At 38.0% G+C, this 13,156-nt stretch overlaps 1 protein-coding gene across 1 annotated transcript; it reads left to right on the top strand.

The window, feature by feature from the left end:
- On the top strand, positions 1,494-9,402 carry LOC109243650 (DNA-directed RNA polymerase II subunit RPB2). Its single transcript, XM_019410615.1, has 19 exons — positions 1,494-1,860; positions 3,306-3,527; positions 3,626-3,916; positions 4,019-4,216; positions 4,390-4,454; positions 4,540-4,626; positions 4,756-4,876; positions 4,966-5,010; positions 5,097-5,234; positions 5,320-5,392; positions 5,653-5,729; positions 5,892-5,999; positions 6,126-6,242; positions 6,637-6,792; positions 6,908-7,012; positions 7,096-7,221; positions 7,305-7,382; positions 7,470-8,672; positions 8,836-9,402. The coding sequence occupies exons 1-19, from the start codon at positions 1,615-1,617 to the stop codon at positions 8,953-8,955; spliced, it is 3,576 nt and encodes a 1,191-aa protein (XP_019266160.1). The 5' UTR covers positions 1,494-1,614; the 3' UTR covers positions 8,956-9,402.

Below are 13,156 nucleotides of genomic sequence, written 5' to 3'. Positions count from 1 at the left end.
TTAGAAAGATATGAACATAACTTAATAGCATTGTGCTGGAGGTACGGAGGTAGGCCCTGAACTCCAAAGGTTTCAAGTTGAGTAGGACTAAGACGGAATATTTAGAGTGTAAGTTCAGCGACGTGTTGGGGGAAGCAGACGTGGAAGTGCGGCTTGATTCACAAGTCATCCCTAAGAGAGAGAGTTTCAAGTACCTAGGATCTATTATCCAGGGAGATGGGGAGATTGACGGGGGTGTCACGCACCGTATCCGAGTGGGGTCGATGAAATGGAGGTTAGCATCTGGAGTCCTGTGTGACAAAAATGTGCCACCGAAACTTAAAGGTAAATTCTATATAGCGGTGGTTAGACCAGCCATGTTGTATGGGGCAGAGTGTTGGCCAGTCAAGATTTCACATATTCAGAAGATGAAAGTAGCAGAAATGAGGATGTTGAGATGGATGTGTGGGCACACTAGGATGGATAAGATTAGGAATGAGGACATTCGGGAGAGGGTGAGTGTGGCTCCCTTGGATGACAAGATGCGTGAAGCGAGACTTAGATGGTTCGGGCACATGTGGAGGAGGAGCCTAGATGCTCCGGTTAGGAGGTGTGAGCGGTTGGCTCTGGCAGATACGAGAAGAGGTAGATGGTGACCTAAGAACTATTGGGGCGAGGTGATGACATGGCACGACTTCAGATTTCCGAGGACATGGCCCTTGATAGGAAGGTGTGGAGGTCAAGCATTAGGGTTGTAGGTTAGGGATAGTCGAGCATTTCTCCTCGTTGTGCCAGCTAGTCTGATAATATTTTGTCTAGGTGTGCTAGAGGTTTTTGTTATGTTTCACATTTTTGATGTCTTTCACATTTTGGCCTTTCTATTTATTTGCTGTCTTTTTACGATGCTGCTACTATTTTTCAGGTTTGATGTTGTTACGGATCTAATTGTCCCTGGGCCGAGGGTCTCCCGGAAATAACATTGTTACATATAATAACAATATCTCTTATACTAACGCAACATCATAAAAGTAGAACAAAATAATTGGTAAATAATCTATTTAATATTTTATCCTAAAGTTATTATCCTTATCCTCGATATCAAAGGAATATCAAGTCATTTAGGAACTTCAATTTAATTGCTTAATTCATAAACTTGTTTGGTCTAAGTTCTTTCTTTAATTGAAATAAAAAGAGTGCACAATTTCTTTTTCTTTTTCTTGAATCTTATTGCCTTTCCTAATTATAATCCTATCAGATTTTGGTTTTACCGCAAACAAAAATAAAAAATAAAAAGGAAAAAAACCGCCTCCCTTATGACGGTTTTGACCTATTTCTCCTCCAAAGGACCAAAAGTAAATATAAAACCCCATTCTTCCGCTCATTCTTCATTCTCTTGCCTTTGCTCCTTTTCCCTCTTCTCCTCTCTTCCCCCTTTGGACTCACCCAAGTAAACCACTCTCTGATCNAAGTAAACCACTCTCTGATCCAAATACCTACTAACAACACTTATACCTACTAACAACACTTAAAAAAAAAAAAAAAAAGATCAGGGCGCCAATTATCTTGTGTTTTTGAATCAATCCATTTGAACTGTAAAAGAAAAAAGAAACTCAAATTTAATTTTGTTGAATCAATATGGATATGGAAGAAGAGTACGAACAACAATACAATAATGATGATGATGAAGAGGAAATAACCCAAGAGGATGCTTGGGCTGTAATCAGTGCTTACTTCGAAGAGAAGGGGCTTGTCCGACAGCAACTGGATTCGTTTGATGAGTTTATTCAGAACACTATGCAAGAAATTGTCGATGAATCTGCTGATATTGAGATCCGACCCGAATCCCAGCATAACCCTGGTCACCAATCTGACTTTGCTGAGGTCCGTTGGAACTTCGAATTAATTGTTATTTGAAATTTGGACTTCAATTTGGCATTAGGGTTTTTTTAGGGTTTGCTTGGAGGAATAAGTACCTTGTGAACTAACTGAGCCCTAAATTGAATAAAAAAAACATGAATTATGAGAGTATTGCAACTACTGCTATTTTATTGGATTATTATGAGAGTGTTGGTTCAGCTCAATAAGGCATTAGGGTTCTTAGGGGATTGATGTAACAAGTTGCAACTAGAACAACACTTACTTTTGCAGGAAGTTTAAAGTCAGTCTTTATCAGGTTGACCGTGGATATTAAATTTGAACTACTTGTGATTTTGTGTTAGTGAGGGCTAGTTGTAGCAAAGTGCAGTTTAACTTAATATTGAATTTGGAGCGTTTATGCTGTTGTTACTTGCATTGGGTAGTTTTATTTGAGACTGCGAGGGAGGCATGGTCATACATTGATGGTATTGGTAGGTGGGAATATCTTAATTATTGAGTTAATGTAGAGCATAGTTCCTTTGGATATGCTAGAAATCTTTACTTGGTCTCATTTATATGAGGTAATTTAGATTTGCACTAAGTCGGCACAGTGGAGCTGAATTTAATGACAACTGTTCGAGTTTCAAGTTGAGTTATGTGCTGGTTTGAGGGCAATGCAGCTCAGTGCTGGTGCATCATATTGAAATTGGGTGGTCATTTTCTTTCCTCCATTCAGGAGGTGGGGCGGGGTGGCAAGAAGTAAGGTTACACTGAAAACTTAAGGTTTAAAGGAAAATGTTTATAGCATCTTGTTCAATTTTCTGTGTGGTCAAAAATTGAAGGACAGCTAAATACTGTAAGTTTTATGGTTATCAGTGTCCCAGGAGAAAGGACCATATTCAGGAGCTTTATGGTTATCACTGTAATGAAGAATCCTATTCAGGAACTTTAAGCATTCAAATTTTAATTGATTAATGAGAGTTAGCCGTTTTTCTGTATGACACTTGCTTGGTTTTAGAGAATCTGAGAGTAGCTATAACTTCTTATTCGGTTGTTGCTGGGCTTTGGGCCTTCAACATAAAATGTGTAGTTAGTGTACTTCATCAAAATAAAAAAAGGAAGTGTAGTTATTGTTGGCATTTGGCAGGAGAAGTCATGTTAAACATTGTTTATGTTTGTGCTTTTTGCTGAAATCCATTGGAACGTTGCATAAGTAGCGAAAAGGTGACGTGCAAATTGCCCGAGATGGAATATCTGTTATGTTACGTTTTAGGGGGGGATAAATAATCCATTTTACCCCGGTTAAATTCTATTCTACAAACACTTCGTAGGGATGTTCTGAAATGCGATGTATCCTGTGCTAGTAAGCAAATAAGTATGTCCAATCATGCATAAAACTTTTCTATCTTCTATGCCAAGGTTTTATACAAAGTCTAAAGTTTGACCTTATTCATCATTGTTTTGTGCAGACAATATACAAAATCAACTTTGGCCAGATTTATTTGAGTAAGCCAATGATGACAGAGTCAGATGGCGAAACTGCTACCTTGTTTCCAAAGGCTGCAAGGTTGAGGAATCTGACATACTCTGCACCACTGTATGTGGATGTTACAAAGAGAGTCATCAAGAAAGGGCATGATGGTGAAGAAGTTACTGAAACTCAGGACTTCACAAAAGTCTTCATCGGAAAGGTGAATATACTGTAGCCTTGGAGCATATTTGGTAAGTATGATAAGAGGTTTGTTATAATTGTTATTGATGATCAAACTTGTTTCATCTTCACTTACAGGTTCCTATAATGCTTCGGTCAAGTTACTGCACATTATATCAAAATTCAGAGAAAGATCTAACAGAGCTTGGAGAATGTCCATTAGATCAAGGTGGGTACTTCATTATCAATGGAAGTGAAAAGGTCCTAATTGCTCAGGAGAAGATGAGCACCAACCATGTGTATGTATTTAAGAAGAGGCAACCCAACAAGTATGCGTTCGTTGCGGAAGTCAGGTCAATGGCAGAATCTCAAAACCGCCCGCCGAGTACCATGTTTGTGCGGATGCTCTCAAGAACTAGCGCAAAAGGGGTAATGTCCACTGCCGTAGGGAGCAATTTCATTCTTCTTTAATTGTTGTTTGTTTCAATTCGTGAAACTTATAATTGTTCTCCATTGCTTTTTATACTGCAGGGTTCCTCTGGCCAATACATTCGGGCGACACTTCCATATATCCGGACAGAGATCCCTATCATTATCGTGTTTCGAGCTCTAGGTTTTGTGGCTGATAAGGATATATTGGAACATATTTGTTATGATTTCAATGATACTCAAATGATGGAGTTGTTGCGTCCTTCTTTGGAAGAAGCTTTTGTTATACAAAACCAACAGGTACTTTTTGGTTCTTGTGGTTCTTTTAATTAACCTCCCAAGCTCTTTCTTTTCTTTGATGATGTTGCTAAAATTGGAAGCTTATTTGACAAAGTGCTATCTCGATTCAGTGTATTGTTGTTCGCTGCTGCTATCGTCTTTGAGTTCATTCTTTAATTATGTGATTGTGTTAGGTTGCTCTTGACTACATCGGGAAGAGAGGGGCTACAGTTGGTGTTACAAGGGAAAAGAGGATAAAGTAAGTGTATTGAAGTTGCCTAAACATGTTGTTCCTGTGACTTTTTGAAGCATGTGAATAAATGCTCTCAATCAATGTTTTGCAGGTATGCCAAAGAGATTCTTCAGAAAGAAATGCTTCCTCATGTTGGGATTGGAGAGTATTGTGAAACAAAGAAAGCTTATTATTTTGGGTAGGGCGTCCTCTTTTTGTGAAACCATGTTTTTGAAGAAATGATGCGTTAGTTCCTTTTACCCCCCCCCCCCCCAATTTTAGTTAGTGGTGGACGTGTCTCTCAGGATTTTGAAACTACTCATCTCAGGTATATCATCCACCGGCTTCTGTTATGTGCACTTGGCCGAAGGGCTGAGGATGATAGGGATCACTATGGAAATAAGAGACTGGATCTTGCTGGTCCTTTGCTTGGTGGCCTGTTTCGAATGGTAGGTTTGTCGTTATATTAGCATTTGTTTTACACTGTTGTACACATCATTTCTGATCTTTGTTTCTTGGGTTCCGGCTGTCAATGCAGCTTTTTAGAAAGTTGACGAGGGATGTTAGAGCCTATGTTCAGAAGGTAAACGCACAGACCTTCTCTTTATGGCGTCATTGGCTGAATATTTTGTTTGTGCCGACTGTTCTTATTGTTTGTGTGTCCTTCAGTGTGTTGACAACGGAAAAGATGTAAACCTTCAATTTGCAATCAAAGCTAAAACCATTACCAGTGGGCTGAAATACTCTCTTGCTACCGGAAACTGGGGGCAAGCTAATGCAGCGGGTACAAGAGCTGGTGTTTCACAGGTCAGATAGCTATTTAATCAGTTGACGACAGTATTGATTAATCTTCTTCCTCGGATTAATAATACTGTTTGTCGATATGTTCCAGGTGTTGAATCGTCTGACTTATGCTTCTACTTTGTCTCACTTGCGAAGGTTGAACTCCCCAATAGGACGAGAAGGTGATTGATTTTTCTTCTATATCGCCATTTTGTTTACGATATATGTGATTCTACTTTTTGATAGTATCTTGATGTAGTTTGCTTCCCTCATAATCAATCATCTGCCCTAATCTCAAACTAGTTGGGGTTGGCTATATCACACCAGTTAATCTTTCAGAGAACACCAAAGCAAATGTAGAACTAGTTGGTCGTTAGTTATTACTAGTTCTGTTTCCTTTTTTTTCCTTTGTTATTTAGGTTTTGCTGTGTTTGTTTACCAGGGAAACTGGCCAAACCAAGGCAATTGCATAATTCACAATGGGGAATGATGTGTCCTGCAGAAACTCCAGAAGGTCAAGTAAGTGACTGCTCTCTTGTGGAGCTTCTGCTATACCAGGATGTGGCTGGATCAGGCCCTCCCCTTCTCCCATCCCTCTAATAAAACCCATAGAATGCAAACAGGAATGAGATTCTTCGGAGACTGATTCATCACTTCATGTTCTACTTGTCATCTGATCAGGCATGTGGGCTGGTGAAGAATTTAGCCTTAATGGTTTATATAACAGTTGGTTCAGCGGCATATCCAATTCTGGAGTTTTTGGAAGAGTGGGGTACTGAGAACTTTGAGGTGAGTAAATCTCAGTGTGTCGGGATGTTTGTGGGTCTGCTTAATTATTCTGTATTTTCTTTACTCTATTAAGTGTGATGATGATATGGTCTTCCTCGGCTCACCATTGCTTTTCTGTAAATCTAGGAAATTTCTCCTGCCGTTATTCCACAGGCTACAAAGATCTTTGTCAATGGTACCTGGGTGGGAATTCATCGCGATCCTGACATGTTGGTGAGAACACTGAGACGACTTAGGAGAAGGGTAAGAAACAAACTACACTAACTTTGAGTGGATGATGTTACTTGTCCATCTGAAGCATATATTGGAGGATGGTAAAAGCCATATTATTACATAGTAATCTGGAAAAACAGCTATGTGATGTCAGTTCTATATATCTTTGATTTGCTATATATTACAGCCATGCTCTTATCCAACCATTGTAAACATATGGATATTGAGTTGGAAGTACAGTACTGCACCTTTATTCTGGCTTACAAACTGATATTGTCTAGTGGTTCCTACTAAGTTCTCTGGTCTCAACCTTTAGGCACCCTCTTAAACACTCTTGGCCTCCTATATATTATCACTTGAAACGGGAGATTCTGCATTTGCTTTGGTTATTTGGCATAAGTGCCTTTATTTCTGTTTTATGCAGGTTGATGTCAATACTGAGGTCGGGGTAGTTCGTGATATCCGTTTGAAAGAACTTCGAATTTATACCGACTATGGGAGGTGCAGTCGTCCATTATTTATTGTGGAAAAGCAAAGGCTGCTGATCAAGAAGAAGGATATTCAAACATTGCAACAACGGGTATGCTACCCCCCCCCCCCCCCTCCCCTTATCGCTTTGGTCAAACTCATGGTTGCTTGGAAGTTTGAACTTCCCTTTGCTTCAGTTACTTACATATTCAGTATTCTTTTTTCAGGAGTCACCTGAAGAGGGTGGCTGGCATGATCTGGTGGCTAAGGGATACATCGAGTACATTGACACTGAAGAAGAAGAAACAACAATGATTAGCATGACTATAAATGTGAGTGGTCAGCAGAGGTCTTGCTATTTTAACCCTTTCTGATTTATAATGAGATGCTGAAATGCTGATGTTAATGTTTCTAGGATCTTGTGCAAGCACGCCTTAATCCTGAGGAAGCTTATTCTGATACCTATACCCACTGTGAGATTCACCCGTCGCTAATATTGGGTGTTTGTGCATCAATTATTCCGTTTCCTGATCATAATCAGGTGAGTTATGTTTTGGTTGTGACTTCTCTTGTCAAGTTGTTTCTGATCTACTAATCTTCTGTGTTTATTTGTTTTTTTATCAGTCTCCCCGTAATACTTATCAGTCAGCTATGGGTAAGCAAGCCATGGGGATTTATGTTACCAACTACCAATTTCGGATGGTAGGGAGCCTACTTATTTCTCTCCATAACATTTGAGAGGCTTTTGTTTTCAATCCGTCAAGGTGACAATTTTTTTTCTTCTGGCAGGACACATTGGCCTATGTGCTTTATTATCCTCAGAAGCCTCTTGTCACAACACGGGCCATGGAACACTTGCATTTCAGGCAACTGCCTGCGGGCATCAATGCAATTGTTGCCATTTCCTGCTATTCTGGATACAATCAGGAGGATTCTGTCATTATGAATCAGTCATCGATTGATCGTGGATTTTTCCGATCACTATTTTTCCGCTCATACAGGGATGAGGAAAAGAAGATGGGGACATTGGTCAAGGAGGACTTTGGGCGTCCTGATAGAGCTTCTACTATGGGTATGCGGCATGGTTCTTATGATAAGTTGGATGATGATGGTCTTGCCCCTCCAGGAACTAGAGTTTCTGGTGAGGATGTAATCATTGGGAAGACAACCCCCATTTCTCAAGATGATGCACAAGGGCAAGCCTCTCGCTATACAAGGAAAGATCACAGTACCAGTCTCCGCCATAGTGAAACTGGAATGGTAGATCAGGTTCTATTAACAACAAATGCTGACGGGCTCAGATTTGTTAAAGTAAGGGTTAGATCAGTCCGCATTCCTCAAATTGGGGACAAGTTTAGCAGTAGGCATGGTCAGAAGGGAACAGTTGGCATGACGTATACACAAGAAGATATGCCATGGACTGTGGAAGGCATTACTCCTGATATCATTGTGAATCCTCATGCTATTCCTTCTCGAATGACTATCGGTCAGCTGATTGAGTGTATTATGGGAAAGGTTGCCGCACACATGGGAAAAGAAGGGGATGCCACTCCCTTTACAGATGTTACTGTGGATAACATCAGCAAAGCTTTGCATAAATGTGGATACCAGATGCGTGGTTTTGAGACTATGTATAATGGTCACACTGGGCGGCGGCTTAGTGCAATGATATTCCTTGGTCCCACGTACTACCAGCGACTGAAGCACATGGTTGATGACAAGATTCATTCTAGAGGCAGAGGCCCTGTGCAAATCCTCACAAGGCAGCCTGCGGAAGGTCGGTCACGTGATGGTGGTCTTCGTTTCGGGGAAATGGAGCGAGATTGTATGATTGCTCACGGTGCTGCTCATTTTCTCAAAGAGCGGTTATTTGACCAAAGTGATGCATATAGAGTTCATGTTTGTGAGCGATGTGGGCTGATTGCTATTGCAAACCTCAAGAAGAATTCTTTTGAATGCAGAGGCTGCAAGAACAAGACTGATATTGTCCAGGTAAATATTTTCTTTCCGTGGCTGGTTTTGCACCCCATACAATCACATACACTGGCATCACATACATTTTTCTGGCGGATGCTCTTTATTGTTTACACGTCACATGTAAAATAGTAAGTCTTTTCTGTGGTCTTAAAACTCAAGATTGGCTCTGTTGGTGCAGGTCCACATTCCATATGCATGCAAGTTGCTTTTCCAGGAGCTAATGGCTATGGCTATAGCTCCAAGAATGCTTACAAAGGATGTTAAACAAGCCAAAGATCAAAAGAAAAAAGGAGCTTGATTAATTTGGCCATACGGAGAAAAACTTGCCTGCTAGAGAAGTCCCCCCTGTTTTATAGATTTAAAATCCTACTTTAGCAGCAGTCAGTTTTGCATCCACAATATGAGGATCAACTTCTTATGTGTTTTAGAATGTTTGTAGATTAACATGTCATCGTATATCCAATGAGAACATGACATGTATGGACCTCACAGCGATTACAAAGTTATGGTTTGGGAGTAATTCTCGCATGTAAAGTAGAACACTTATGTCTGAGGTTTCTGTTTGGGAAATTCTTTTCTTTTTGTTATTTTCTTTTTTTTCCTGTAAGAGGTTCTTCATTAGAGCTGCGTCATACTTGATGAGTTGAAGCTTATAACAGTGACTTCATCTTACAAAGAAATGACTACAGTTCTTTTGCTTTTAATCCTTTTAGCTTATTTTAGTTGAACAACATTTTTTTGGTCTTGAAAGTAGAAGAGTATCTTGAAATTGGGGTATTATCATTTTTAGCATGCGTCAGAAACTATTTGCATTCGGTAGCTGAAAAAGTGTATAAAAATTGTATAATTTTTGTATATAACATATATACAAAAAATATATAAAATTATATATTTTTTTAACTATTATTTTGAGAGCGGTTATACAAATACCCCTGCAGTGTTGCGGGATATAATTTGAAGCCTCAAGCTCATAAACAGAAGCTCAAAAACACTATTCTCTCTCTCTTTGAATAGTTTGCCTTTTTGAAATTGTATTTAGAAGAAAGAATGTTATCTATTAGAGTATTACCAGAATATTATCCTATTTGTTATAAAATATAACTAACAATATAGAACAAGGAAAACAAATCGAGACTTGGGTATGGAAAAATCCTTAGCGGGAGCGCTTCCCCTCGATAGGGGCCATACGCAGCGCAAATCCGGATATAGTCGGGCTCCAATGCGGGAACCGGACACCGGGTGGGCAACCAAAAAAAAAAAACTAAGAGATATAGAGAGAAAGAGAGGAAGAGAGATTCTTATTTCTTCTTCAATTGTGTGTATTTTCCTATCTATTACAAGGCCTTTATATAGGCATGAAAAGTGAAGAAAAAAAATGTCATTAAATATGTCATTAAGCATGTGAGAGGAAGATCATAGAGGAAGTTATGGAGTTACAACCATAACTCCATAAGTATTAGAGTATTGGAAATTATGGAGATAATGGAGAAGAATAGACATCCACCATAATTTAATTTTCTTATAACACTTTTTTTATTTCTTGGAGTATTAAGGTACGAAACTAATTGGATTTGGAGTGTCACGGCCCAAATCTACGTAATCGATACATTACACGATCCGAGAGAATTAACCCATATCATCCGCCCCACCATATGCATTGAAGCCCAATTAAACGCGAAAGCCATTTGAAAATCGTATATATTTTTAAATCCAATTATGAAATATTTTTTATATCCATAATCATACATAAAGCATTTCATAAAAGTAATAAAGTAAAATAAAATAATTATCTTTCATGTATGTTACAACCTCACTATTATATCTCAAAATTATTATCTACGGAGTCTATATACCAAAGAATAAAACAGCACTTGGGAATTCTCACTAACAAAAATCTGAAATAACATGATAGTTACCATGAAATAGAAGTTGTGTCTCACTATATACCTCGGGAAGAGAGTTATCCTAGTCTTGTCCACACATCAAGTGTCATGACCCGGATTCCCAACCTCAGGACCATGATGGCACCTAACATCTGCTTGCTAGGCAAGGCAACATTAGGTAACTAACTAATCATTTTAACAATTTAAAATAGAGTAATAATAGTTATTAACGATTAGTAAAGCTGTAATAAATAAGATAAATCCGTAATATACCACGGTCTAGTCTAATCTCAGAAATTTGGAGTCACCAGTACATGAGCGACTAGAATACTTCAAGTGTGGTTTGAACAAAATACAACTGTTTGAAATGAAATAAAAAGTAAAGATGGAAATAGATGGGGACTTCAGGGAATGCGAATGCCAGCAGTTCTACCTCAAGTCTCTGTTGTAGATATGATCCGAGCAAAAGAACCATTAGACACCGCTGGAACTAACACCAGGATCTGTACAAGAAGTGCAGAAGTGTATGTCACGACCCCAAAATCGACCCGGTCGTGATGGCGCCTATCGTGAAACTAGGCCAGCAGACACATTTCCATAATAGTTCAGCATTTCATTTAAAGCTTAAATAATACCACTGTTAACTGAAATTCCATAAAAGATATAAAGTCAATACCAAAATAAAAATGGAAAAATAAAAGCCCGACCTCGGGTGTCACTAAGTCATGAGCAATTCTACAGTAGTTCCGAAACAAAACAAGACCAAAATAATCTAGAAATAGCCAAAATGTACTAGAAGGAAGATAAAGAAGGAGAAAGGCGGAACTGTGATCGCCAGGCAGCTACCTCGCTATCTCCGGTGATAATCCGCGACTAGAATAGTCAACAGCCGCTACCGTGTCCTGAGATACCTGGATCTGCACACAAGGTGCAGGGGTTAACGTGAGTACACCAACTCAGTAATTAACAAGTCCAAACTTTGGACTGACAGGTAGTGACGAACTAAACCTCAGCAATTATAACACATTTAAATTGTACAGGAAAGTAAGCATGCTGGAAATTTAATATTCTAACTTGACAGTAAAGAAAAGTGCTAATCCGAACAATGTGAAGTATAAAGNTATATGGATAAATATTAGTATTTTCAGATATAAAGGAAAAGAAACAAAGATAAATTATTGATTCAATAATGACTTTAATGCAATTTCGAGCAAACTCTCGTTATGATTCTAACCATTACGTAGCTAAAAGTACAATCGTACTTTATTTACACTTATCACTTTCTTAAAAGTTTCCCTAATGCTAGTAGTAGAAAAATAGTATTTTCATTTTCAAAGTTAGCTCAAATTCAAATGAACTGTAAAAGAGCAAGTCAATCAATGATTAACTTATCTTCAATAAGTAACCATAGCAAGCCCATAAAAATATTATCACTTTTGATGGTAGGCATAGACATATTATGTTATAATATAGAAAGATTTATAGTAGTATTGCCACTTTTAATGGTCATATTGTCTATTGCAAATCTACCAATAGTTGCAAGGCTCATATGTTGTCTTTACTCATATTTTAATACTAGGATCATTGTATGCAATAGAATGCACAAAAGTACTACAAATTTAAATCATAGTATTATACCAATTATGCCAAAAGTACACTAGAAAAATATCAAAATATTAAAGTTTCAAGAGTAACTTCAAAATATGAAACAGAAAGGATGTTAGAACATGTAAAAGATTAGCAAAAATAATGTTCTGTCACACCAATATTTTAAGTCATGTGATAACATTGTGTTTACACTGTATGTTTGTGCTATGTATGCATAGTATTCACATGATTCTTGATATGTAAATATAGAGAAAATCAAACAGGCTAGAGATTGATGTGGCTAGACTACCAAGATCAAAGTGACATCAAAAATATAAAATTGAACTGATATACACATTATCATCATAGACATAATAATGGGTAAATATTTTTGCATGCGATCCCTAAGGCAACTTAGAAAAAATATAAATAGACTAATAGCAATAACTTGAAGCATTACAAAAGGATTACTGCAAATTTATATCTTCTCCCACAGAGGACTTTTCGTGAACAACAATTAGCTAATCAGTAGCATATATCTTTTGGCTTCTTTGCAAGCTAAATCGAAAAAAAAAATAGCTCAACTTATTTAGGAAAAAAATAGACTTCACTTAATCGGATAATCTCAAATTGGTTAGAGATTCGTGCTGATAACGTGTTATAAAATATAACTTAAAGTAACAATATAGAACAAGGAAAAACAAACTAAGAGATATAGAGAGAAAGAGAGATTCTTATTTCTTCTTCAATTGTGTGTATATTCCTATCTATTACAAGGCTTTTTATATAGGCATGAAAAGTGAAGAAAATATGTCATGGAATATGTCATCAAACAATAGAAATATGTCATTAAGCATTTGAGATGAAGATCATGGAGGAAGAGTAGACATCCACCATAATTTGATATTTATCATAACCCTATTAGAGTATTAGGGAATAGGACGCATGAATTTTGAACTCGCTACTGTTGAGACTTCATTCAATTTATCCTTTTCTCTGCTGACCAGTGTTTTAAAAGGCGTGGGCGTA

Source organism: Nicotiana attenuata, chromosome 2 (assembly GCF_001879085.1).
Source record: "Nicotiana attenuata strain UT chromosome 2, NIATTr2, whole genome shotgun sequence".
NCBI lineage: Eukaryota > Viridiplantae > Streptophyta > Magnoliopsida > Solanales > Solanaceae > Nicotiana > Nicotiana attenuata.
Note: the sequence above shows the minus strand (reverse complement) of the source record. Positions and strands in the feature narration are given on the sequence as shown.

Bases quoted from the DNA above. Each gene is read 5' to 3' on its own strand.
- LOC109243650 (XM_019410615.1), top strand. From the start codon at position 1,615: ATGGATATGGAAGAAGAGTACGAACAACAATACAATAATGATGATGAT. The intron at 3,528-3,625 runs GTGAATATACTG...CTTCACTTACAG, and splicing joins CAAAAGTCTTCATCGGAAAG to GTTCCTATAATGCTTCGGTC. The intron at 5,393-5,652 runs GTGATTGATTTT...TTTGTTTACCAG, and splicing joins CTCCCCAATAGGACGAGAAG to GGAAACTGGCCAAACCAAGG.